This window comes from Mirounga angustirostris, unplaced genomic scaffold (assembly GCF_029215605.1).
Source record: "Mirounga angustirostris isolate CCGP_5_RB_7025 unplaced genomic scaffold, mMirAng1.0.hap1 SCAF_1, whole genome shotgun sequence".
NCBI lineage: Eukaryota > Metazoa > Chordata > Mammalia > Carnivora > Phocidae > Mirounga > Mirounga angustirostris.
In genome coordinates this window covers 198,324,811-198,351,708 of record NW_026991709.1, presented here as the reverse complement: position 1 = coordinate 198,351,708, position 26,898 = coordinate 198,324,811, and the positions used below count along the sequence as shown (strand labels likewise).

At 46.4% G+C, this 26,898-nt stretch overlaps 1 protein-coding gene across 4 annotated transcripts in view; it reads left to right on the top strand.

Moving 5' to 3' along the window:
* Positions 1-23,217, top strand: part of ARIH2 (ariadne RBR E3 ubiquitin protein ligase 2) — a 49,037-nt gene extending 25,820 nt beyond the window's left edge. For 2 of the 4 annotated variants that reach the window (XM_045862460.3, XM_045862461.3), the window contains 13 exons: positions 4,376-4,443; positions 8,497-8,560; positions 10,040-10,190; positions 11,297-11,418; positions 12,714-12,823; positions 14,581-14,698; positions 15,696-15,746; positions 15,837-15,858; positions 17,572-17,723; positions 18,536-18,679; positions 19,295-19,363; positions 20,882-20,965; positions 21,191-23,217. In XM_045862460.3, coding sequence (XP_045718416.1) covers positions 4,376-4,443; positions 8,497-8,560; positions 10,040-10,190; positions 11,297-11,418; positions 12,714-12,823; positions 14,581-14,698; positions 15,696-15,746; positions 15,837-15,858; positions 17,572-17,723; positions 18,536-18,679; positions 19,295-19,363; positions 20,882-20,965; positions 21,191-21,262 — 1,227 coding nt within the window. In that variant the 3' untranslated portion in view covers positions 21,263-23,217. Of the gene's footprint in view, positions 1-4,375; positions 4,444-8,496; positions 8,561-10,039; positions 10,191-11,296; positions 11,419-12,713; positions 12,824-14,580; positions 14,699-15,695; positions 15,747-15,836; positions 15,859-17,571; positions 17,724-18,535; positions 18,680-19,294; positions 19,364-20,826; positions 20,966-21,190 lie in introns of those variants that run through there. The other 2 variants (XM_064596411.1, XM_064596413.1) reach the window with 2 other exon arrangements.
* The last annotated feature ends 3,681 nt before the right edge of the window (positions 23,218-26,898 follow it).

The window sequence follows — 26,898 nt, the reverse complement described above, 5'->3', positions numbered from 1 at the left end:
TGCTAGAATCACTTGGTCTGTTGCTGGACTCCAGGGCATAGTGGTCCTGATGACTCTTTTACTAAGAGCTTAAGGTTTGTCTCCTCAGTACTGGAAACCAGGGATGGGTTTTAAGCAGGGTGGGAACTGATCTCGGCAAGATGTGAGAGCTCTGTAAGAGCTGTTTAGTATTATTACTTTTACATCAGGGTTTCAGGAAGGTAGTCCTGAGGGATATGGAGTGGAGGGGTTCAGACAATAGTACTGATAGGTTGTTAATTTCTTGATCAAAACTGTCCAGCAAGGGCTCATCTTGATTCTGCTATAAAAGATTCTGTTCTCCACAATTGAAAACATACAGAAGAATGGAAGACTCTCCCCAGTTGTGAACTATCAACTCTAATAGATTTAGAATGGATTGCTGAGCTCTGAGCATTAAACAGTAATGGTGTGAATACTCAGGGAATTCTTTCTTGAGAGAGTTCAGCTGTTTGCACTCTGAGAAAGACAGATTCATCTCCAAGGTTTGTCCTGGCCCTCTTGTGGAAGATGGCTTAAATGTTGGTGCCCCTGCACCCCCTCCCACATCCTTTTCTGCCCCTAAATCACTGTTTTTGCTTTCTCTGAGATACTGCTGGGACATGCGTGCACAGTCAAGTTCTCTCTTGGTTTGTTTTTGGTTTTTTTTTAAGATTTTATTTGGGATGCCTTGGTGGCTTAGTTGATTAAGCATCTGCCTTCAGCTCAGGTCATGATCCCAGAGTCCCGGGATGGAGTCCCACATCGGGCTCCCTGCTCAGCGGGGAGCCTGCTTCTCCCTCTGTCTGCCGCTCCCCCTGCTTGTGCTTGCTCTCTCTCACTCTCTCTCTCTCTCTGACAAATAAAATCTTAAAAAAAAAAAAAAAGATTTATTTTTGCGAGAGAGAGAGAGAGAGAGAGAACAAGAGCTTGCGCATGTGATAGCACAAGTAGGGGGAGGGGGTGGGGCAGAGAGAGAAGTAGACTCCCACTGAGCAGGGAGCCCGATGCAGGACTCAATCCCAGAACCCTGGGATCTTGACCCAAGGCAAACGCAAGACGCTCAACCGACTGAGCCACCCAGGCGTTCCCAGTTCTCTCTTGTGACCCCAAATCAAGGATGAGGTGGCCTCCCTGCTGGGACTACTACTTTTTTTTTTAATTAATTTTTTAAAAGATTTTATTTGTCAGAGAGAGAGAGAGAGAGCACGAGCAGGGGGAGGGGCAGAGGAAGTGGGAGAAGCAGGCTCCCCACTGAGCAAGGAGCCCGATGGGGACTCGATCCCAGGACCCTTAGATCATGACCTGAGCTGAAGGCAGACATTTAACCAACTGAGCCACCCAAGCGTCCCATGGGACTACTTTTTTAGCATAAATTCTTCTAGGTACTCTTCCTCTACCCCTGTGCTCTTTTTGCCGGAGAACCTTTTGGAACTTGACTTCCCTATAGATTCCCTGGTGTCCATTATAGGGCAAGGCACAGTCACACTGCATTTTGTTTAAATTAATAGTCTCTGAGTTCCTTTAGGTTTATAATGGATTACTGAGGGAAACTCCCTGGTTTTCTATGATATACTGTGGACATAATATGGGCCATTTTCGCACCTCCATCTGTGATGTGGAGATCACAGTAGCACTTCCTGCAGAAGGCTGATGGGAGGTGCATATAGCTGACACATGTGTGCCTCTTATCTTGTATATATTGCTGTATTCTTGGCTGTCGGCACTGAAAGAATAGATTCATATACTCCACTGTCAGTTTCATAAAGTGCCAGACGTATCCTCTTTTCACATAATCTCTTCTCACCAAAACTCAACTCTGCTGGGATATTCTGAGTTGGTCATTAGTGGACTTGCAGTCATTAATAAAATTTCTGTTTCAGCAGAGGACCATGTTTTCCATAGGTGGGCTGCATGTGGTGTACAAATTCTGAGGTTTTGTTGCTGCTGTTAAGTGCTGTTCACATCAAAGGATCAGACTAGGTAGAGTGGTAAAATTCTTTTTCCTAAGAAAAGTTGAGTTCGATTTTGAAAATCCACAGATTAAGATAAGATGTCACTTAATGATCGGCATCTGTTGAGGGGTCACCCTCTCTCCAGTTCTAGGCTCTGTGGATCTGTGAGAGGCAGCCTGACCCCTGTTTTTAGCTCACAGATCCCACCTAAGCCATCTATGGTGAGGAAGAGGGGGCGTGGGGGTGGCTGCTGGACATGGTCAGGACTCCTCTGGTTTCCCAGGTGGTTTAGTGCCTTTGTCAGGACCTAATAGCCACTGCATGCCAAGACATTTAGAAGTCAGGACAGAAAATGGTGTAGGGCTGATTGGGCCCCATTAGGTAAGAAGTGATAGAAAAGGCTCCAGTGAGGAGGTCATCCCAAACAGTATCACTATCAGATTTAAAAAAAAAAAAAAAAACTGTAGTCAGAAGTTATATTCAAAGCAGTTATTTAACTTTAAACCATTATGTTTTGTCTCTGTTTTCATTTTGTGATAGTGGTTTGCTGTGGATAAATAGTTTTGTTAGGGCTACAGTTAGAAGAAATGTCAGTTACAATTCAGGAATCCTAGACCTAAAGTCTCCATGGTCCTCAAGAGGAAAATACTACAGCAACATGTATGAGTCAGATGGCTGTTACCTTGCATGGAAGGGATGTGGGGACCCCCACCCTTAGTGAAATGTGTTATCTTGAGACCTTGGTTTTCTCCAGATGTACCTGGGCTGTAGGATAAAAAGGCATTCACTCACTGCACAGCCTTTGACACTGATTATGCAATGGAACATGCCCTTGTTTAGTAAGTGTGCACCTGTCTCCTCTCAGGAGTAACTTGAGCTCTAAGGGCAGGGATTACATGTTGGTCACTGTGTCTTTCCCTCTGCAGTTCTTATCTGTGGACCAACTGCCTTAGAATTCCTTGGTAGCTCCTGTTTAAAGACTCAGTCCAGTGGGCAGAGAGTACCAAGGTTCTGTGTGTTCTCTTGGCTCCCTGGCCTGAAGTGTGCTCCTTGTTTCTCCTTGATTCAGTAGCATGCTCGTGCTATGTAGTGCTCTCCCTAGGAAGCCTGATCTAGACCTCTAAACACAACCCTGTCTTTTGTGGCTCTACTCTAGTCTTGACAACCTCAGGGTGTTCCTTTTTGTTACTAGTCTGCCTAATCTGCTTCCCCTCTCCCCTGCCCCCCCCTTTTTAAGAGAGAGAGCATGCGTGTGCGGGAGCCCAGGACGGGCAGAGGGGGAGAGAGAATCCCAAGCAGACTCTCCTGTCAGCGCAGAGCCCAACGCGGGGCTCTTTCTCACAACCATGAGATCATGACCTGAGCTGTAATCAAGAGTTCAAACGTTTAACTGACTGTGAGCCACCCAGGCGCCCTAGTCTTCTTTCCCTATTAACAACGTTGTGACTATAACATGTACATGCTATCTTACTACTGGCTTCTTTAGCCTGACATTAGAATGTGAACTTCCTATGTCAATAAACTTATTTCTGTAACATCCTTTTCAATTACTGCATACTAAATCATTGCATAGACCTATCATATATTATTTACCTAGTTCCTTTTTGTTGGACATTTAGTAATTTTTAATTTTTTACTCTTGTAAAACACTGTGGTACACGTATCCTCTATGATTTCCTCAGAAAAATTTACAGAAGTAGAATTGCTAGCTCAGAGCACCTTCTGAGGCTTTTTGATAGCCACAACCAGTGTGCTTTAAAATGTAGGGGCCACAAAAGCTGTCCATAGGCTTTTTTATTATTATTATTCATTTATTTGACAGAGAGAAAAAGCAGGGGGAGCGGCAGGCAGCAGGAGAGGGAGAAGCAGGCTCCCCGGCAAGCTAGGTGCTCCTGTCCATAGGCTTTTAAATCATACTTGCAATCAGGGCTCATTGGTTACCAGGAATTTGGAGGTTTTAAGCAGGGGTGTTTTGATTTGCTGGATTTATACAAGAAGTCCAAGCCTGGAGATTTTCTGAGAATAACAGGCCTAACTAGAGGTGCACTTCCCATGTGTGGCCTCCTTCAGCAGCTTGAGGGAACATAGGCCACATTAGGGAACACACAGCTCTTTTGCTTCAATTGGATGCTGGATTGTTATTATAATGGTGGTTTTACTTCAGTTTCAACTCAAACTAATTACTTGGAAGTGTCATTAATGAAAACAAAGAAAAGTCAAAGAGAGGAAAGATTATATTAAGATTATCACTAGGATTATAAGAGTCTGAACTTAAAAGATGAAACAGAGAACCAAGAGGAAGAATTTGGAAATCAAGCCTGGGCCTGCTGTAGACATGAATGTATGAACTTCTCAAAAAGTGGAGTTCTCTGAAAGAAACTACAGTTGTAATTTGATTTTTTTTCTTTCTTTCTTCTTTCTAGGTATCTCATTCAGTTGCTAAACTTATATTAGTTAATTTCCACTGGCAAGTTGCAGAGATATTGGACAGGTAAGGTGTTTGGGGGAAGAGAGATGGCATTGCCCATAGCTTCTTTCTCTGCCCATCCACCCAGTGGTGATTATTGTTTATGTTTTGGAGTATATCCTTAACAATGTGCATATTATATATTTAAAACATTGGATCATATTGTATATCCTTTTATCCTCTCAGTACCTGGCGAACATTTTTTCATGATTGCATCATACTCTTTCTATCTCTGTTTCATTGCTGGGTCAGTATTTCATCGTATAGATGTCCTATACTTTTTTTTTTTCTTTTTTAAAGATTTATTTATTTATTTGACAGAGACACAGCAAGAGAGGAACACAAGCAGGGGGAGTGGGAGAGGGAGAAGCAGGCTTCCCACCAAAGCAGGGAGCCTGATGCGGGGCTCGATCCCAAAACCCTGGGATCATGACCTGAGCCGAAGGCAGACGCCTAACGACTGAGCCACCCAGGCGCCCCTAGATGTCCCATGCTTTTTTCCAAACCCCTGTTGTCAGTGAAGTTAGTTCATTTTTTTTATGCCGTTATGAATTTCTAATCAGTGCCCTTCTATATAACACTTGCTAACATCTCCATTTGTTTCTTTTGGATATATCAAGTGAGGAATGCAACATACTTTTAAATATTACCTTCAGAAAAGATAGGCTAGCTTACCACCAGAACCAGATCTCTAGAGGCACAGACCTTGGAGTCTCAGGATGTCCTGGAAGTTGTCAGGAGGAGGGGTTCCCTGCCCACTCTGGGAAGAGTCGCCATGCCCTGCCTGCAGAGGCATGTGCTTCTGTCTAGCGTAGGGTTTCTCACCCTCAGCATCCATGCCTTTTGGGGTTAGATACTTCTTTTTGTGGGGCACTGTTCTGTGAATTGTAAGGTTTGGCAGAATCTCTGGCAGAATCCACTTGAAAAGACAAAATAACAATAAAAAATGAGCAAAAGACAGAACAATCATTTCATAGAAAATAAAGCATGAACAGCCATTAACATGAAAAGATGCTCAACCTCCATAATAATCTGGGACACTGAAATTAGCACCCAGAGCCTTTGAAATAAAAAATGTCTCCAAGTAACCCCTGGAGAACAAAATTGCCACTAGTGAGAATCACTGGGCACATCCCTGCCCTTTCACACAGTAGAGAGTCTTTCCTTATATGGTGTGATCCATTTATCTGCAAAGGAAGGTCGTGCCTTTCCTTCTCCAGGCTAAACATAACTGGGATGGCTGTACCTGCTGGAGCAGCTCAACCCACTCAGGGAGGAGCAAGTACGCTCCTGATTTCACTAACTGAACTCTTCACTCTGTATCCCCAAGAGGCGAATACATTTAGGTAGACTTTGAAGTGAACTTCCACTGTCTGCACTGCTGTTTCTACTACCCAGAATTTGGACCCATGTAGGTTCCAGCAGTGGGGTGTATCTCACTGTTCAACTCTGTAGCCTAACTTGGGGATAGACAAGATGGCCAAGGATATTAACAATACTAGTGTGAGAAGTAGGAATAAAAGCAGTTGAAGGAGGCATTCTGACTAGGTGGAATAAGGAAGTCACGTATATGAGACATTCTTCCCTGCTCAGCTTCCTGGATTCTGGGTATTGAGTTTTCCTGGGTTTTGTGTGACACTTTTATTGCCACATGGTAATTGTTTTTCTTTTTATTATTTTTTAAGCTTTATTATTTATTTTAGAGAGAGAGTGTGTTAGAGCAGGGGGAGGGGCAGAGGGAGAGAGAAAGAATCTCCAGCAGACTCCCCACAGAGCCTGATGACGGGCTCTATCCCAGGACCCTGAGCTCATGACCTGGGCCAAAATCAAGAGTCAGACGTTGAACTGACTGAGCCACCCAGGCACTCCTGTTTTTATTTTTAAATGTATGTATTCCATATCTCATTCCAGAAAGGAATTAAATTTTTATTATGAAATGTTTCTTTTTCAAAAATGTATGTATGTGCACACATGTGTGTGATGTGTGTAGGTTTTAAAGAATGATAAACATACTTAAGTATCCCCCCAAATAAGAAACCCTCTGACCTTTATTCAGAAGCCTCTGATGGCAGTGTCTGCCTGGCCACATCCTCTTCCTTCCCCTCCAAAGTGATCAGTATCTTGAATTCGGTATTGATCATTTTCTTATTCATTGTTTTTTTTTCTTTTTTTTAAGATTTTATTTATTTATTGGGATGCCTGGGTGGCTCAGTTGGTTAAGCGGCTGCCTTCGGCTCAGGTCATGATCCCAGGGTACTGGGATCGAGCCCTGCGTCGGGTTCCCTTCCCGGCGGGAAGCCTGCTTCTCCCTCTCCCACTCCCCCTGCTTGTGTTCCCTCTCTCACTGTGTCTCTCTCTGTCAAATAAATAAAATCCTTAAAAAAAAAAAAAGATTTTATTTATTAGAGAGAGTACAAGCAGGGGGAGCAGTAGAGGGAGAGAGAGGAGCAGGGAGCCCGCTGAGCAGGGAGCCCAATGCGGGGCTCGATCCCAGGACACCAGGATCGTGACCTGAGCCAAAGGCAGACGCTTAACTGACTGAGCCACCTAGGCACCCCTTCTTATTCTTAAATTATATATCCTTTAGTTTTGTATGATTTTGTATTTTTGTTTTTGTTTTTTTAAGTAGGCTCCATGCCCAGCATGGAGCCCAGCACGGGGCTTGAACTCATGACCGTTGAGATCAAGACCTGAGCTGAGATCAAGAGTCGGATGCTTAATCAGCTAAGCCACCCAGGTACCCCTAGTTTTGTATGTTTTTAGAACTTTACAGACATGGAATCATGCTGTATGTGTTCTTCAACTTTTAAAATTAACAAGGCTGCATTTTATGACATCTTACCCATATTCCTGTCAAAAACCATTTGTGAGTTTTAGTTTTTTGCTGTTACAAATAATGCAGCTCTGAAAACTCTTGTGCATGACTCCTAGTGAAATATATTTTTCTACGGTTGAGTATAGAAAGTGAGGGTATCTGTTCCTTAGCTTTACTAAATGGCAAAATGTTTCCAAAGTGATTGTATCGTGTTACATGCCTACCAGTGGTATATGAGTGTTCCTGATGCTGTCAGACTTGAAGTTTTACAATCTGCTGGGTATAAATGACATATAATTGTGTCCCAGATTATTACGGAGGTTGAGCATCTTTTCTTGTTAAGGACCATTCATGCTTTCTTTTCTGTGAAATGCTTGCTCTGTCTTTGCCCATTTTTTATTGTTATTTTGTCTTTTCAAATGGACTTGGAGGAAGTTTTCTTTTTATTTATTCTGAATATCAGCCTTTTGCCAATTATGTATGTATTGAATTGTCTTCCATTTATAGCCTGGCTTTTCACTTCATGGTGTTCTGGTGACCTGAACTTCTTAAATGTAACATAATTGGTCAGAGTTTCCCTTTATGCTTTGCATTTTTTTTTTAAGTTTTTATTTAAGTAATCTCTACACCCAATGTGGGCCTGAACCCACAACCCCAAGATCAAGAACCGCATGCTCCACCAACTGAGCCAACCAGGTGCCCCTGCATATTCTTTGTCTTAAGATATCCTTTCCTATTCTGAAGACACAGAGATATTTCCAGAAAGGAGTTGAAAACAGACATGGTCCTTCATAAGTATTTTTCTTACAGTTTGGTGTCTTTGAATCAGGGTTATTATTCTCATACCAGTTGAGGGCTAAAAATTGAAAGAGATGGGGCACCTGGGTGGCTCAGTTGTTAAGCGTCTGCCTTTGGCTCAGATCATGATCCCAGGGTCCTGGGATCGAGCCCCACATCGGGCTCCCTGCTCAGCGGGGAGCCAGCCTGCTTCTCCCTCTCCCATTCCCCCTGCTTGTGTTCCCTCTCTCGCTGTGTCTCTCTCTGTCAAATAAATAAAATATTTTAAAAAATAAAATTAAAAAATGGAAAGAGAAAACTATTTATACCAAAGTGAAAGGAAGCTTGGTACTGTCAGAAGGTAATTAGAGACAAAGACACTTTAGTGCAAACGCAGCACTTGTTGGTCTCATCTGGTTTTGTTCAGAGGTTAAAACGTTTGCCTTCGTTTCTGAATCCCTTTATTTCTGCTTTTTGTTTTGTAGATACAAGTCTAATTCTGCTCAGCTGCTCGTTGAGGCTCGAGTTCAGCCCAGTCCCTCGAAACATGTGAGTATCTCCCACCTGAGCAAGGCTTCTCCTGACACACATGGCTCTTGCTGTGGCTTATGGTGTTACTGAGAACCATTTTGCTTTGTGTATAGTAGAACATGCCTGAGATTTTTGTTCCAATACGGGCCTAAATCTTCCATTTCCATTTTAGTTTAAAGAGTTTCCTTATGGATGAAGAATAAATCATTGCCAGTCCTGGGGCCCTCTCCAGCCTCACCTTCCTCTTTACACACAGCCTGTACTCCATTCCTGCTGGGTTCCTTGGTGTTCCCAAGCTCACCACATGCCTCTTCAACTGCTTGTGCCAGCCCTGGCCTGGAATGTCCTGACCCTGTCCCCATCTTTGCTTGTGGGAATGGAACTCATCTTTAAAGACCCAAATCAGGCTGTCTCTCACAAAGCCTGTGATCTCTCCTCTCCAAACACCTCTAGTTATGTCTTGAAATCTTTACCTGTGTGATGTAGTGAGTCACTCATCTTTTTCAGCTCCCCTACCAGACTGTCTGCTTTATGGTTAGGAACCATATCTTACTATGCATAGCAATGTCCTCTGTATTTAGGAGTTTGACAGACATTTGTCAAATGAGTAAGGGCCATGTCGAAAGCACTCTTTAGGAGGGAGAATCAGGGTTCAAATTACCACATAACTTTGTAGCTCTCAGGAGAAAATTTCCAGAAGCATATTGGATAAACATGAGAATACAGCCTTTTTCCTCCCAATTGTTTATTGTATTCCCAGTGAACTAACCAGAACCTAATATAAACCCGTAGTGGACTTCTGGCTTGGGCCAGGGGTCCCACATTGTCTTTGTCTGCCAGATCGTATAGCGTGGCATGGATTCTGGAGTTCAAGCTTTGTAGTTATTTGCCCACATCCTGGAAGGTTTCTTCCCTAGTAGGAGCCTTCCTCATCCCTCTAAATTAATTGTATATGACATCTCTGCAGTGTGTTAAGGATGAGTTGTGAGTTAGTAAAAACTGTAAAGTTTTATGTTTTGGGCATATCTATGGGAAAAGCAGTATCTTTGACAAGTAAACCTGCAATGTGGTCTTGTTAGAAGCTTGAGTAGCAGCTCTGTGCACCAAATGGGGCGGTTCATAAAAGAAAACCAGTAGCCTCTAAAAGCAGAATTTGGACTGAATGACCTTTAAGGACCTTGGCAATTTGGAAATTCTGAGTTTTTCAGCCTGACATCATAAACTAATGTAAGTTCTCCTTTCAGCCTTCCTCTGCCTCTCTGAATCCTAGTGATTGTGCAAGCCCAGCTCATGTGCCACCTCCTTCAGGAAGCCTTCCTGATCTGTGCTTTCTGTTGAGAACTTTTGGGACCCACAGAGCCCACACATTGCAGTTGAGTTCTGACACTTGTTGCAGGGTCAGGCTCACCTCCCATGCACCTAGCTGCGTCAGGCACCCCTGTGGTCTCCCAGGATCTGAAGGCTCCTCTTCACTCATTTGGGTCTGCCTCTCCCCAGGTTCCCACGGCCCACCCCCCTCACCACTGCGCAGTGTGTATGCAGTTTGTGCGGAAGGAAAACCTACTTTCTCTGGCCTGTCAGCACCAGTTCTGCCGTAGCTGCTGGGAGCAGCACTGCTCAGTACTTGTCAAGGATGGCGTGGGTGTGGGTGAGTCTGCTGCAAAATTTGTAAAAGGCTGGCATGAAGTATTTATCTTCAGCTTTGCCCTTGCCAGGTACTCAGGTTAACTGCGTCTTTTCTTCTGAGCCTGATTGGGGTTTTTATTGTCAGAACCATTAGTTTCCAAACACATCAGGCTGAACAGTGGCAAGATTTTCCCCAGTCCTGAGCAAAATGAGAAGATTAAGGCTATTGTTTGGGCATATATATAGTAAATGTTGGTGTGAGTGCAAGGTGAACTTATGGGAGAACTCTCCTTTAAGCTGCCTACCCTATCTTGATGCCCCAAGTGGTTAGCTATAACTCAGAAACCCCCAGAGATTGCTGCTATTTAGGTAGCATAACACAAATCAGATTTGGTGATTGGTTATAGGAGTGTTTGTCATGCTATGACTTGATGGTATTAGAACTCAGCATTTACAGTATCTGCAGAATCTCATTGTGTTGGGTGGTCGTCACTTGCACGTAATACTAAATGTCACAAAACAAAATTGTTAGTCAAGAACCATACAGGGTTTTTTTTTTTTTTTAAAGTTTATCTCTGCGCTCCATGGGGGCTTGAACTCATGTCCCTGAGATCAAGAGTCTCCTGCTCTACCAACTGAGCCAGACAGGTGCCCCAAGAACCATATAGGATTTTTTTAGATGATACTGCTTTTTTAGTGGTGCTATTTGTGATATATATGTAATTTGAGGTAAATTTTAGTTGTGTCACTGCAAATACATTAGTTTCTCTCTTTCTTTTTAAAATAAATTCTGGGGGCGCCTGGGTGGCTCAGTTGGTTAAGCGACTGCCTTTGGCTCAGGTCATGATCCTGGAGTCCCGGGATCGAGTCCCGCATCGGGCTCCCTGCTCGGCGGGGAGTCTGCTTCTCCCTCTGACCCTCCTCCCTCTCATGCTCTCTGTCTCTCATTCTCTCTCTCGCAAATAAATAAAATCTTAACAAAAAATAAAAAAATAAAAAAAATAAATTCTGTGGCTTCAGGGATTTCCTATGTGGAATCTGAATTTGTTGGGTGAATGCAGTGGGGAAATATATTATTGTCATGTCTTCTGCAGTGCAGTTATCCGTCATGTTGTCTTTGTTCAACAGGAGTCTCTTGCATGGCTCAGGACTGCCCACTCCGAACACCAGAGGACTTCGTGTTTCCATTGCTGCCCAATGAAGAATTGAGAGACAAATACAGGCGCTACCTCTTTAGGGACTATGTGGAGGTATGACCAGCCCCTGTCGTTGCAAGTCTGTCTTCCTGGGCCTACCTTTCATCTCATGCTCACCACAGTCACTTTGTAGACAAGGCTGCCATTAGATGCTATAATTTGAAGAAAGAGCTCTTGGCTTTTACAAAGTGGAGAAGCCACTAGAGTGGTAGTGAGGAACACAGGCCCTGGAGTGAGGCTGACAATGACATGAATCCCAGGTCTGTTACTTCCTCGCTGTGTAGCCTTCTACCCTTTATTTGACCTCTCTGAGTCTTGGTTTTCTCTGGTAGAATGGTCAGGCCTCCTCCCCTTCTACACAATTGCTTAAAATGTATTGTATGGCAGGGAATGAACACGAGTCAGGGCTATCTCAGGAGTTGCTGTTGCATTTGGTTCACTGTGTGATTTATAAAGCACAGAGAAGGGGTATTGCTTTTTGTGCAATTTGAAAACTTGTCCAGGATTCCAGCGTGGTCAGTTTTGGATTCCCACCCCTCCTTTGGCTCCCGACTCAGGCTTGCAGCCTCCATGCAGCATAGTTCTCATAATTTTCGTCAGTTGTGCCTGAGCTTACAAGATTGCCTAACGGGCTGGATCTTCTTGTACATGGGCTGCGGGATAAACAGTGCCTTGTTCCCTGTGCTGTTTGCTGCCTTTGGTACATGCGTGAGGGTCATTGAGCCCCTCAGAGCTTTTGTTTTTGTTTTTGGGTAAAATTGGTGTGTAACATTATATTGGTTTCAGGTATACAACATAATAATTCAATATTTGTATATGCTATAAAGTGATCACCAAAGTAAGTCTAGTTACCATCCGTCACCATATAATTGACCCCCTTCACCCATTTCACCCACCCTATAACCCCCTTCCCCTTCTATTCTCTGTATCTTTGAGTTGTGTTTTGTTTATTCATTTTGTTTTTTAGATTCTGCACAGAAGTGAAATCATATGATACTTGTCTTTCTCGGTCTTATTTTACTTAGAATAATACTTTCAGATGCACAGCGGATTGGGCTCTGTTCCTTTCCAGACCTGTGCACTTTCAGCTCACAGACACAGTTCTGTACTCCATTTTAAAATCTAGCCTTAGATCATTCTAGTGAGCTGCTACCTAGTTTTAGCTAAACATTCATAGGTCTTTAATATCTGCCTAATGCTGTTCTTTGTGACATCCTGTCTGAATTCCTATAGCCCCTTGATAGAAGTCATCGGCTGGAAGGACAGAAGGTGTTTGAGCTGCAGGGAAGTCTGATTTGAAAGCAGTGACTAGGGGATGTCCTCATTGTTTCCCCTTGGTGTGTTCACAGAGTCACTACCAGCTCCAGCTGTGCCCTGGTGCAGACTGCCCCATGGTTATTCGGGTACAGGAGCCTAGAGCTCGCCGAGTACAGTGCAATCGGTGCAACGAGGTGTTCTGGTAAGAGTGAGTGTGGGTGCTGAACAGCCCTGGGCTCCTGCCTTGTCCTCCAAAGCACCGCTGCTGTTGCTGTGGGTGAGGGTGGGGCTGGGAAAGACAGGGTCTTTGAGCCTAACTAGCAGCTCTGCTCCGAGGAGGCAGGGTATGTACCCAGCATCTCATGTTCCATGGGATGTTTGATAATGCTCAGTCTAGAAACAAAAAAGTGGCACAGATTCTTGGAGAATGTGCTATGGTTTGTGCTACTGAGACTCATGGCACAGAGATTGTCAGTGTGGGTATGTATGTGCCTGCACAGATAATCGAATATTATTGTGTTTGAAAGCTACAACCTCCGGCGTTCGAATCTTCCTCCATCTTGGCCTTTGTAGGCTAATTTTATAACACTATAATTCATAAAGGTAGTTTACGTCTACTTGGGGTTACTCCATTCAGTAGATATGGGTATAAAGTGTACTGAAGACTTACCATGGGAAAGACACTATTCTCATCTCTTTACCTACATTGTCACAATTGTGTACAATTGATACTGTTGCCCTCATGTTATAGGGGAGGAAATGGAGATGCAAGGCAATGGCAGAGCCATAATTTAGGTCTACATCTGTGTCTGTCCCTAATCATGCCTCCCTAAGATGATTCATGGTGGGGCTTCAGAGAAACTACATGGAAAATGGGGTGTGTGTGCATGTGTTCTTGCCTTTCAAACCATTGTTGAGGGAGTCTTTGGCTCACCAAAGATTAAAAACCACTAACATAAGGGTGCCTGGGTGGCTCTGTCAATTAAGTGTCCGACTCTTGATTTCAGCTCTGGTCTTGATGTCAGGGTCGTGAGTTCCAGTCCCATGTTGGGCTCCATGCTAGGTGTAGAGCTTATCTTAAAAATAAATAAATAAAAAAGAACCACTAATGTAGTTGCTCTCCATCCTTTGTGTCCCACTTTTTTTGTTTTAAGATTTTTTTTATTTGACACAGAGTGAGAGAGCACAGGCAGAGGGGGAGGGAGAAGTAGGCTCCCCTCTGAGCAGAGAGCCTGACACGGGACTCAGTCCCAGGACCCTGAGATCATGACCTGAGCCGAAGGCAGACACTTAAAACCAACCAAGCCATCCAGGTGCCCCTGTGTCCCACATTATGAGCTTCTTTCCCTGGGACATGTGTTAGGCTGTTTGCCTGAGTGCCTTTACTATCCAAACGTTGTGTTAGCTTGGACAAAAGGGAAATTAAAAACATGGAAGCCTAGCTGGATGAGTTGTTGGAGTGTTTTCTTTTCTGATTTTAAGTTTCAGGCATTGTCAGAGGTATCATGGCCCTGCAGACTGAACAGGTTCTGTCATGTGTACATCATGTGCACATCTGGCTGGGAGTTAAGTCAAGGCTCCCAAAAAGTGGATCTTGGTTTTGCTTGGGTCTGAGTTGAGTTATCTGTCTCAGAGCACCTCACCATGCCCTTTGAGGAACTGAACTCTGAATTTGACATCTTAAACTTAAGGGAGGGTTAACACCACACAGGATATTTAAGACAAGCATTTTATTTGGGTTTATTAAGAGTGTGTCTTAGAAGTGCTTAGATTGAAGAGAAATTCGTACAGTATTTCATCATAGCCCTGGGTAAGTAAAGATCCCAAAGGCCTTGAAAGGTGACTTGACTTCTTTGAAAAACTCTAATTCAGGATCTATTGGCTTGGACAGAAGGAAAATTGAAAACATGGGACCCTGACCTAACAATTATTTGAATGTTTTTCTTTTCTGGTTTTAAGTTTCAAGTGTCGTCAGATGTATCACGCCCCCACAGACTGCGCCACAATCCGGAAATGGCTCACGAAGTGTGCAGACGACTCTGAAACAGCCAACTACATTAGTGCTCACACTAAAGACGTAAGGACTGTATCTTACCTGTCATGGATCTGCCCTCCTTAATGCTGCCTAGGGCCTCACCCAGGAGGCTGGCCATTGAGAGCAGAACACCCAGGGCCCCAGGGCCCTTGCTGGAGGCTGCCAGACCCTTGCCCAAAGTTGGCAGAGTTTGCAGTGGACTATCATAGCATGTGTTGGATGCATTTATTTTAATAAAATACTGAACTACCTGGAAAAGTTTGACCCATATGGTCCAATTAGACGAAAACCTGGGTTTTTTTTAATGCCTCCCAGGCTTTAACAGCCCTGGGAGGGAGGTGGTTGATAGCAACATGTAGTAAAGAGCAAGGCTCTGATGCAAGCCCAGGCATGCCCAGTTCTCATTCTGAAACTTCCCATGGGAAAACATGGCCCTCAGCCCCTTGAGCCCTGGGTGACTCAGCACCTACCCTGTGCTGGTCATGTGCTGAGTTGCTGCACTCACAGCATAGCCGTGACCGTGACCTCATTAAACATAGTCTGCTTTGTGGCAGTGGGAGAGCAGAGCGTCAGACTGGTCTCTGCATTGCTGCCGAGGCTGGGGTATCTCTCAGATGAGAGCAAGTGAGCTTTAGAGGTGGTTTCCTTGCCCCCTTGTGGAAGCAGAAGTCCAGGCAAGCTGACCAGGACTTGGTCCAGTGTGGCAGATCGTGTGTTGCTTTGGCATTCTTCCCAAGCAGGAAGGCTTTGTGCTGACTCAGCTTGTGCTTAATCTGAGCAGCCTCGTGGCAGAGACAGATGGTGGAAGACTTAGTGGGGCTCAGCCGGTGCTTGGAGTGTTTCAGAGCCAAATGTGCTGACCTCATTTCCTTGAATTGCTGTTCCAGCCTCAGCGACCCGCCACATTTAAGTGAGATGCTCCTCCCCTCAAGGGCTCGCACGATGAGCTACTGGGCACGGGTGCCAGGAGCTTTGTGTAATTTGTCTTAGAACCGGCCTGGTGGTGTGTGAGCCTAATGGCGCCCTTCTGTCTCCTCAGTGTCCCAAGTGCAACATCTGCATTGAGAAGAACGGAGGCTGCAATCACATGGTGAGCAGAAGCCCGTACCCTCTGCATATGTGCCATGGAGCCTTTGGTCAGCCTGCCCTTAACATGTTCTCTTCTGTTTCCCTCTGACAGCAATGCTCCAAGTGTAAACACGGTGAGTCCCGGGCGTGGTACACAAGGCCCAGGGGCACAGTCCACGTTTCTTGTGCCTGAGCCTCCACTGTTTAGTGAGTGCTTTTGTAGTGAAGTGACAAAGGGTGGCCTCGGTCACGTACAGTACCCAGCCTAAAGCAGCTCTTGATTTTTCACTTACTCCTTTCTGGTGCCTCTTACAATCTCACTGCCGTCTTGCTGACACAGATAGTCAGAAGTCAAGGTTGGGATGACTCTTAGACCTTAATGATCTTCAGTCATCCAAGAAGATTTTAGTGTGCTCTTTTTACTTTTGCCAAGGCAGGTAAGTAATGTAGGGTTTATCTGTGCTACCTTACAGGTACCTTTTTAGAACAGGCTGTTTTATTGGAGGGAGTAACAGAAGAGTCTTCCTTCGAGGTTTTACAGAGTTTCCACACGGGCTTCTGATTTGGCCTTTTACATCTCCTTCGTCCATCAGGAGTAGCTTACATGGAACCTATTGGTTTTGCTTTCCTTCCTGCCAGATGAAGTAAAGAAATAAAATTTGTTCAAGTAGAAAGTACGTCCAAACAGGTCTCCTACACAGCAGCTTCAATGCTGACCAGAGGCCCTGAGGGTTCCTCTTTGTAAGGGTCCATCTAATGGTATTCCTCTGTTTTCCCAGGAGCCCACCATAATCAGAATGGACATGGCAAGGTGTTAGAGGGGAACAGTGACAGTGAAGTGTAGAATGAAGAGAGGCCATGGGTAGTGGCATATTTCCTCTGTGGTATCCCACTCTGTCTTTGTGTGTTTGAGTGAGAGGGACGTGTATCATCCACTTAGAACAGTGCATAAGACTTGCATACAGTTTAAAGAGAAATGGCAAGTGAACACCTCAGTACCCATCATATTCCTTGTACCCAAGAAGTCCCCTGTATGTCTCTCCCCGTAAGTCTCCCCATCCCTCACCACCCAGAGTTAGCTGCCATCCCTTGCATTCCTGTATCGTGACCACCTATACGGGCAACCCTAAGCAGTGTAGTAGTATTTAAGACAGTAGCAAACACCACCTAGCTAATTAAGGAGATAGCGGTATTGCCGCTGTTTAGTGAAGGCTCCCAGGAGAAGAGAACGACTTCTGGGTCTCTGAGGGTCTCCCCAAATTTTATATGAGGTCCTTTGGAGAAGTCAGTGAGCCAACTTGAATCCTGGGAAACAGAGTTTACCCACCGTCAGGGTTTTGCCAGGGACAGGATATAGATCAGACAGGATAGAGATGGAGCCATCTAACAGCACTGTGCTTGGCCCCTCTCCATTAGACCACAGTAATTTATGGATGTTTGGTGGATCTTTATTTTTCCCTCTTCACTTCCTCAGTGTAGACGCAGACTCATAATTCTGAGTAGGAACTATTGGGTAGCTGTTGGTTTTATAGAACTGTTCTTTTAAAAAAAAAAAAAAAAAAAGACAAAATAGCAGAAAGCCTTTATTCCCAGCTTTGTGTACAAAATCTTCTTAGGACAGGTGGCTATTGTTCATATTGGCAAGGAAAGGCTACAGGGACAGTGTTCTGTGACAAAGAGGAGAGGTGCACTTTCCTCCTGGAAAGAGGCACCCTTAGGAAGTTCTGGTCAGGTCACAACCCTGCCTCACGCCCCTTTCACAGGATCTGTCTGTCCCACTGCTTTGCCATTGGAGGAACGCAGGCTTATCTTGTGGGTATAAATGCCTCATTTTCTATTCTTTGCAGACTTCTGCTGGATGTGTCTAGGAGATTGGAAGACCCATGGCAGCGAGTACTATGAGTGCAGTCGGTACAAGGAGAATCCCGACATTGTCAACCAGAGCCAACAAGCGCAGGCCAGGGAGGCCCTCAAGAAGTACTTGTTCTACTTTGAGAGGGTAGGCATCTTCTCCTGCAGCTGCTCCTCATTAGTGGGCTTCTTCCCACTGGCCTGCTGAGGCAGAATTCCCAGGGACTCGTATGCCGGTCTGTGCACACAGAAGTCAGGGTGACGAGCTACTGCAGTGGGCCTGAGTGCTGCTTCCGTAAATGTGACTTTCGGGCTCCACAGGGCAGCCACGACCAACAGTGCTCTTTGAATGATGGATTGAAGAACAATGAGAAGACCATCGGATAGTCTTTTCCATCCAGTACCATCTTAATCAAATTTAGAGGGCCCTTCCTCCCAGGAAGACCCTTCAGAAGCCCAAAGAGGGTGGCGCATTTGCTTTCTAAACCCAGTAGACCAGTGGATGCCTAGCTTTGTTTAGTCTTCAGGGCTGAAGCCCTGTTGCCCTAGATGGTAGAGTGATATGGCTGGCAGGCCACTGCTTAGGACAGGGTTAGTAGTATGGACTGAGGAAGTTCCCCTCCTGGGGCGCTTGAATGGCTCTATCGACTGGGTGGCCGACTCGTGATTTCAGCTCAGGTCAGGATCTCAGGGCCCTGGGATCAGCCCACATTGGGCTCTGCACTCGGCAGGGAGTCTGCTTTTCTCCGTCTCCCTCTGCCCCTCCACCCTGCCCCGCATGCGCACGCTCTCTCTCTCTCTCAAATAAATAAATCTTTAAAAAAGAAGAAGTCCTCCTCCTGCACTTGCAAGGACAGACAGTCCCCATAAGTTAGATGAAGCTGTGGCCATGCTGTGCCAACCAAGGTGTCTATTCTGAACTTCTGTCAGGACTTGTGCACCTTTCTCTATACCCTGTAGTGGGAAAACCACAACAAGAGCTTGCAGCTGGAGGCACAGACCTATCAGCGGATTCATGAAAAGATTCAGGAGAGAGTCATGAATAATCTGGGGACGTGGATCGACTGGCAGTACCTACAGAATGCTGCCAAGCTCTTGGCCAAGGTCTGTACCACCTCCCTCTTCTGATTCCTGGCCCAGCGCCTGGCCCTGTCAGGCCCAGACGTCTGAGGGTGGGAGGCAGTGTACGGGGCAAGGGAACACAGCACTTTGTGTCGCTCTACATGCTTCTGCTTCTGGGCCCACATTTCCCTGGGCTATGCCCACTGAGGACCCAGCCTGCTCCTGGCTGCCAGGGGATTTCCAAGAAGAGTATTCCACTGCCTCAGCCATAGGGAAGGAACTGCAGGGAAAACTAGAGCAGTTTTCTTCTTTTGTCCCATCCATGCATCACTCCAAAGAAACTAAGAGATTGTCTTTGGACAAGTATGAGATAGATTTGTGGACTCTGATGTCCGACCCGAAGGAAGAGCCATTGAGGCAGCTGCTGGTAATAAATCACAGTTTGAAAAAGGAACTGTGGGGTGTTCTGTGACCATTTCGGTTTCAGCTTTCTCCATGTTGTCCCCCCGTTCATCCTTGATTTGGCTTGGCCTCATTCCTTTGAGCCCATATCTGTAGAGCCAGGCTAACTTGCACGGTAGGGTAAGAATTGTGAAAGCCACCTGAGACGCGTGCGGGTTAGGTTCACACGCGCAGGCCTTCTCTCTTCTGTTATAGTGCCGATACACCCTGCAGTACACTTACCCGTATGCCTACTACATGGAGTCTGGACCCAGGAAGAAGCTGGTAAGGCCAAGCAGCTCTGCTCTGCCCTCTTAGCTTCAGAGGTATCCTTGTCCACCCGCGCTTTCCCAGAGAGTGGGGACCAGACCCTGGTTGTTGGGAGGGCAAAACAAAACTGTCAGTTTTAAAAAGTTTAGCTCTCCTGGGGCGCCTGGGTGGCTCAGTCAGTTAAGCATCTGACTCTTAGTTTGGGCTCAGGTTATGATCTCAGGGTGGTGAGATTGAGCCTTGCTCCACGCTCAGCACGGAGCCTCCTTAAGATTCTTTCACCCCCGTGTGCATATGCGCTCGCTCTCGCTCTCTCTTTTAAAAAAAAAAAAAGTTCAGTTCTCCTGTAGGCATCTCTAAAATAGACTTCAGGCCCTGGCTTTGTGTGTAATATCAAGGCAGATATACCAAAGCCCCTGAATGGCCATAGTTATAGGACAACTGGCTAAAAAGCTCTTGGGAGGCTGGCACCCATGCTTTAGGAGGATACCCAGTATGCATGTTCCTAAATTATAGTGGACTTTTTTGCATCTTTGTTGAATTCTTTATCTTAGATATGGGTTGTTTCCCCTGATTATAAAGTAATTCACATTTATTGCTTAATATTGGAAGACAGAAAAACATTTACATCATCCATAATCCCACCAGAAAGACATGGCTACTGTTAGCATTTTTCAGCCTTTTAAAATTATTTTTACATTTAATGTTAATTATATACATGACATTCTATTGTTACAACCATTTATTGTTGCAGCTGTCCTTATTTACCAGGCTGGTAAATACCATTTTTAATATGTGCATAAATGTTTCATTATATGGTTGTACCATCAGTTGGGGCGTTCATTGTTTCTCTTTTTCATTACTATAAATAAGACGTTGAGGGACATTTTGTGTATAATTGTACAACGGATGCACAAATTACTAAGTCAAATGGTTTGAATGTTTTTAAGACTTGATTTGCAGAAGGGCTGAAAAAATTAAGTATTCAGTGAATACCATGTCTATGAATATCCATTTTGACTTGTTTTTGCAGCCTCTGTTTCCCTGTATGTTGAGAATATTGTCTTCAGTGGCTTAAATTTTTTCCCCTTTCTTTTGGGGTGGAGGGTAAGTGGGGCCTTGCTGCTTGGCTGTACTCTTTAGGTAGCCTTTTTTTTTTTTTTTAAGATTTTTTTTATTTATTTGACAGAGAGAGACACAGCAAGAGAGGGAACACAAGCAGGGGGAGTGGGAGAGGGAGAAGCAGGCTCCCCATGGAGCAGGGAGCCCGATGTGGGGCTCGATCCCAGGACCCTGGGATCATGACCTGAGCCGAAGGCAGACGCTTAACGACTGAGCCACCCAGGCGCCCCTCAGGTAGCCTTTTGATGGGGCTCTGGCTCTGGCTGCAGGACCTAGCACTGCTCTCTGAGGACAGTCTCAGGGTTGTCTGTAGCTCATGCGAGCCTGAGGTGCTGCGTCTGCCCCTCCATCTGCAGGCCCTGCCCTGGCTGCAGCCCCTCTCCTTTTGACCCTCCTGCTCTGCCCATACAGTTTGAATACCAGCAGGCTCAGCTGGAGGCTGAGATCGAAAACCTGTCATGGAAAGTGGAGCGTGCAGACAGCTATGACAGAGGGGTGAGTGCCTGCCCCCTTCTTGGTCTCTCTGTTGCAGGCCAGGGAGGACTGGCTTGTTAACAGGTGACAGGGTTGTTAGCCTGTGGACCAGAAGCTGCTGCAGAGCAGGGTGGGAAGGGCAGTGCCTTGACCCCTCGAAGCCCCTGCCAGTGGTGGGGGTGGCTTTGGCTGTTTCGCACTCTCGGGACTGGGCCGTGCAAGCACCATCTTGCTTCCCTGCTGCAGGATTTAGAGAACCAGATGCACATAGCAGAGCAGCGGAGGAGAACCCTGCTGAAGGATTTCCATGACACCTAGATTGGGACACGGACGCACTGGAGTGAGGACGATGTGGCTGCGAGGCCTCCCGGCTGCCGAACTGCATGCTGCAGGCTCTGCCTTTCACCACCTCAGGCAACAGCCAGGGCCCCACTCCTGACAGACACTGGCCACGCACCTGTTAGTCCATTTCTGTTTTCTTCTCATCTTTTTGCTTTTTGTTTCTACCAGGGTAGAGGCCTTGTTGAATTGGCCTCTTTTCAGGACTTTTAATTCCCCCTGGATGGTTGTTGGGAGGGAGGGAGAGTTTTTTCTGAATGACTATTAATAGTATTAGATCATTACAACTTATGTAATTTTCAAAGGTTGTATAATTATACAAAAAAAAAAGGGCAAACCATAGAATTACACAGAACCCTTTTTAAAAATAAATTGGCATTGGAGTGTTTTACCCTCTAGCTATTTTACTTAGAATGTAACATATGCTGCCTGCCCATCCTGCCTCAGAATGTCTCCTGCAAGAGGATTCCAGGGTGGTCTCTGTTTTCCAGATTCTCATGGGTTTGGCCACAGCTGGTGTCTCGGGAAGAGTGTGGGTGGTGGACGGTGGGGAATTGAGTTGGCCTGTGTAACGGGCATGGAGCACTGGCAGTCACATCATGCCTCCTGCCTGGTCCTTGGGGGACCCTTCTGTGGTCGGGTGCACCTGCCTTACCTTGCAGGGAGGAGATAATACAGAAAGGGGCCTTGTCACAGGGTGTTATTGTCTCCGATGGCACTGTGTGTCTGTGGGCTAATCTTTCTTCCAGGTTTACCCGGGTCTGGCCACTGAGGCCAGAGCCCACAGCAGAGCATAGGTGGGCTTGTGGCCCTCCAGACCAGGGGACATGAGTTCAGCACAGTGTTTCCTTTTGTCTCCTAAAGATAGAGATCTACTTTTAAAGGGAATTATTCCCCAGAATAAATTTGTTTTACCTTGGTCCCTTCTTTTGTGCCAGTGTTCCAGTAATGTAACTAACCAGGTTCACACACGGCTGTCCATACCTGACACTGTCCTGCTACACTGTTCTCTGGTGAACTTCAGGGTCAGAGTTGAGCGTGGCCCTCCCAAGGGCACAGGTCTTCCGGACTCAGGGGCCTTCTTTGCACAAGTGGTTTTCATGTTATCAGGAGTGTGTTTTCCTCCTCCAGAGTGGCTGCTCTGGGGTCTGGAAGTTTGAGGCCAGGAGGGTCCTGGGTTTGCGGTTCCAGCTACTATTCTAGAAGGGCTGGCCAGGGGAGAGGGCCAGCTTTTGCACAGTTGAGTGCAAAGGAACAGGTGGTTGGTGTGGTGTCCTGCCTGTCCTGAACCTGGTCCTGTGTGCCTTTTAAAAGTTACATCTGTGATTCCTGGGGTTTTGTGGCTTTGTTCACTGCCTCCACTCTGAGGCTGGCAGAGCTGTCTATACTCAACAGGGCCTCCTTCACCTCCTGGAAGAGTTGCTTGGGAGATCTGTGAATATTACGGTGGAAGTTCTGTGATACTCAGACATTCTCACCTCAGTCAGCAATTTCCCAGGGACCATGTTAGCTGTAAACTGAATCACTCTTGAAGTCAGAGGACAGCTGTGATTCTTGGCATCATGGGATATACGGCTGGCTGCAGGCTCCCTGTCTCCCCCTAGCCCCAACCCAGGCTTTGTCTCTTCCTGTCATCTGCAAGGGAGGGACTGTGGGGTGGAGTGGGAGAACAAGTTAGGAGTGCAGCACATGAGCCCAGAATTGAACGGCGGGGAGCTCACTGAAGGAGGAGCCTGCTTGCTGCAGGACCTAGGGGTCTGTGTCAATGCTGCATTCATGGAAGATCCCGGCGTCTGGAGCCCTTACCTCTCCGTTAGTCCTTTCCGTGTCACCGCCATGGCAGGGGCGCTGCAGTTCTGCGCCTTAAGTCACACCCTGGGCATCCTGGGCAGTTCTTGGACTGCACGGCTACCACGTGGTGCACTTGTACCCAGCTGTGGCCCCAACCACTGGAGTTGCAGGAGTTTCTGTGCCCCCAGGGGCTGTCCTTCGGTAACATCATCAGGAAGATGGGAAAGGTCAGGTAGAATTGTTCTGCCCTACAAAGGATAGAAGATAATGGAAGGCACAGTGTTTTCATGAATTTACCATAATATCTTTGTTTTCTTCAAAGAAAAAGTTGAGGCAACATCCTCTGCTCAATGTTGAGTGTTTTATTCAAAATAAACAAAGTTTCTGATTATAAAGTTGTGTAGAGTCTTCCTTCCAAGGATCCAGATAACCTCCTGAGCCAACACCCCAGGGGATTCTGGCCAGTGAGCACCAAATGAGGGCCTTCCTGTTGATCAGCCCCCTCCTGTAGAGAGCTGTGAAGGTCCCACTGGCCTCTGTTCTGCCTGCCTTCTCTGTCTGGCTTTCTGAGGAGAGGGCATCTGTGGAGAGAAGTGGAATGTCCTGCGTATTTTTACTTTCCTCTCCCTCCTTGGGTTGCAGGCCATACCATTCCCCCCACAAAAAGATCCTGGGATAGTGGCAGAGTAAACTGGTGAGAATGCCCCACAGCTCCTGCAGAGGCCCTGAGTCCCTCATTTAGAAAACCCTCTGGGTCCCTCCAAAGCAGATATGGAAGCCTGGGTGGGAGTTGAGGGGGGTGGCCTCACAGGGACTCGGGGGTTACAAAGATAGGACTCTAGACAGAAACCTGAGTGTGTGGAGTTTAATCCCAAGGATTGAGGACAGGAAATGGAGCTTGGGTTCTGAATTGAGGGGGTCCACACCTGTGGTGGCAAGAGTGGCAGCAACTTCAGTGATAGCTCAGAGGTTAAGGCTCCAAGGCTATGGGCAGCATGCACAGGACAGCAAGGCCAGAGAGGCCCTAGACATGCCAGTCTGAACTCCACAGCTGCATCCCTGGTCCTCTGGGCCGCTGAGCCCCGTGCATGGCCTGGGCATACAGTGGTGTGCAAAAGATCCATGGGCTCTACCCTCTCAGAGCCTCCAGAACATGGGGGACAAAGATGGAATTGATCACTAGTGAATGTCTTCACTGAGGCAGCAAGGCCCAGGGCTAAAGGGTCATTCCTGGGGCGCGTGGATGGCTCAGTCGCTAAGCGTCTGCCTTCGGCTCGGGTCATGATCCCAGGGTCCCGAGATGGAGCCCTGCATCAGGCTCCCTGCTCCGTGGGAAGCCTGCTGCTCCCCCTGCTTGTGTGGTGTGTGTGTGTGTGTGTGTGTGTGTGTGTCTCTCTCTCTCTCCCCCACCCCGTGTCAAATAAATGAAATCCTAAAAAAAAAAAAAAATCTTTAAAAATGAACAAGAGAAGATAGCACATTCTAGCAAAGTCTAGAGGAGGGATGTTCCATGTAGTCTCCAGGGGCAACAATCAGAGCACTGTCCCTGTCCTGGGCTGTTTTGGGTGCTGAGGACACAGCTAGTGGTCTTGACTTAGGGCAGTTTCTGTCCCCACAAGACAGTCACACTAATGGTGACTGAGCACAAAGCCACTTAGTCCTCACAGCAGCCCTGAGGTGGGTGCTGTCAGAGTACACATCATGGAGCTGTTCAAAATACGAAGTAATTTGCTCAAGGTTACCACTGCTGGTAAAACCAAAAATATGTTTGCTGTTAGAAACTGGAAATAAGGGGCGCCTGGGTGGCTCAGTCGGTTAAGCGTCTGCCTTCAGCTCAGGTCATGATCCCGGGGTTTGGGGATTGAGCCCCGCATCGGGCTCCCTGCTGAGCAGGGAGCCCGCTTCTCCCTCTGCCTGCCACTCCCCCCGTTTGTTCTCTCTCTCTCTCTCTCTCTCTTGCTCTATCTCAAATAGATAAATAAAATCTTATAAAAAAAACCAACAACCTGGAAATAAGTCCACTTTTTGTAATAAAGGTTAGAATACAGCACAAAGCCCAGATGTGACTGCATCAGCAATTAAGGTGGGACTTCCACACCCGTGAGGTGAGCCAGCCTGAGGGGTGAAAAACTTTATGGCTCTTACTTAAAAATAATAAATTTAAAAATGGGGTGCCTGGCTGGCTCAGTAGGTAGAGCATGGGACTCTTTTTTTTTTTTTTTCAAGATTTTATTCACTTATTTGACAGAGACACAGCGAGAGAGGGAACACAAGCAGGGAGAGCGGGAGAGGGAGAAGCAGGCTTCCCGCTGAGCAGGGAGCCCGATGCGGGGCTCGATCCTAGGACCCTGGGATCGTGACCTGAGCCGAAGGCAGATGCTTAATGATTGAGCCACCCAGGCTCCCGGAGCATGGGACTCTTGATCTCAGGTTCATGAGTTCAAGCCCCACACTGGGTGTGGAACCTATTTAAAAAAGAGAGAAACCTGGGGCGCCTGGGTGGTTCAGTCGTTAAGCGTCTGCCTCCGGCTCAGGTCATGATCCCAGGGTCCTGGGATCGAGCCCTGCATCGGGCTCCCTGCTCAGCGGGGGGCCTGCTTCTCCCTCTCCCACTCCCGCTGCTTGTGTTCCCTCTCTCGCTGTGTCTCTCTCTGTCAAAAAAATAAAATATAAAAAAAAGAGAGAGAAACCTCATGGCCCTTAGGTAGCAACAGGGCCATAGGTTTTAAAAGGCCCAAGTTCCAGTTTATGATGTGGTTGTGAGATTCCCACAGCCAACAGCAGGTGGAGCAGAACTAGACAGTGAGCATTCCACACCCCCACCCCAGTGCCCCAGCAGGCTTGCCTCCTGTTGTCTGGTGATGAGATAGAGAAGGAGCTGTGCATGGCAGTGGGCATAAGTCACTTGGGTACGGGAGATAGGAATATGGGAGAAAGGGTTCAAAAAAATAAGGAATATGAGGATTTGTGGTGATCTAATTATAGGTATTAAAAGGCTAAAGAAGAAATGGTCTCAACATTCATGGGTACCAGAAAACCATGACATCCTTGGTAAAACTGTGACTCGGTTAGTTGGTGTTTTTTGCATTAAAGAACTTAGGAAAGGGAACCCGGGTGGCTCAGTCAGTTAAGTGTCTGCCTTCAGCTCAGGTCATGATCTCAGGGTCCTGGGATCGAGCCCCACATCGGGCTCCCTGCTCCGCGGGAAGCCTGCTTCTCCCTCTCCCACTCCCCCTGCTTGTGTTCCCTCTCTCGCTGTGCCTCTCTCTGTCAGGTAAATAAATAAAATCTTTTTAAAAAATTAAAAAAAAAAAGAACTTAGGAGATTACAAAAAGAAAAGAAAAAAAGTTTAGGAGATTAATACGATTTGGGGAAAATGTACTTGTTTCGGTTGTGCTATATACTTGGAAGTTGAGAGAATTCTGACCTAACTAGAGTGGCTTAAAGACAAGCTGCAGGAAATTTGGACACTCCTAAGTTGGTAGTAGGATTTTTTTCCATTTGAATCCAAAACATTTCTTTTGTGGCCTTTCTATGTATGTATGTATGTATGTACGCATGTACGTATGTATGTACATATGTATGTGTGCTTTAGAATACATACTGCCTCTGTCCGCACCTCCACACACAGGGAGTCCAGGCTCGCCTGGTTACCTGCAGAGCTGTCTGTCCCCACTCCATCTGAAACAGAATGCTGGACCACTGGTGGTGTTTGGTCAGCATCTCAACTTCGGCTGAACCATAACAATTCCCATTACCACCTCCCCCTCCTCCCCATTAGACACGTCCAGAATGTCTCCTTTGGTTGGGCAGTGTTTCTCTG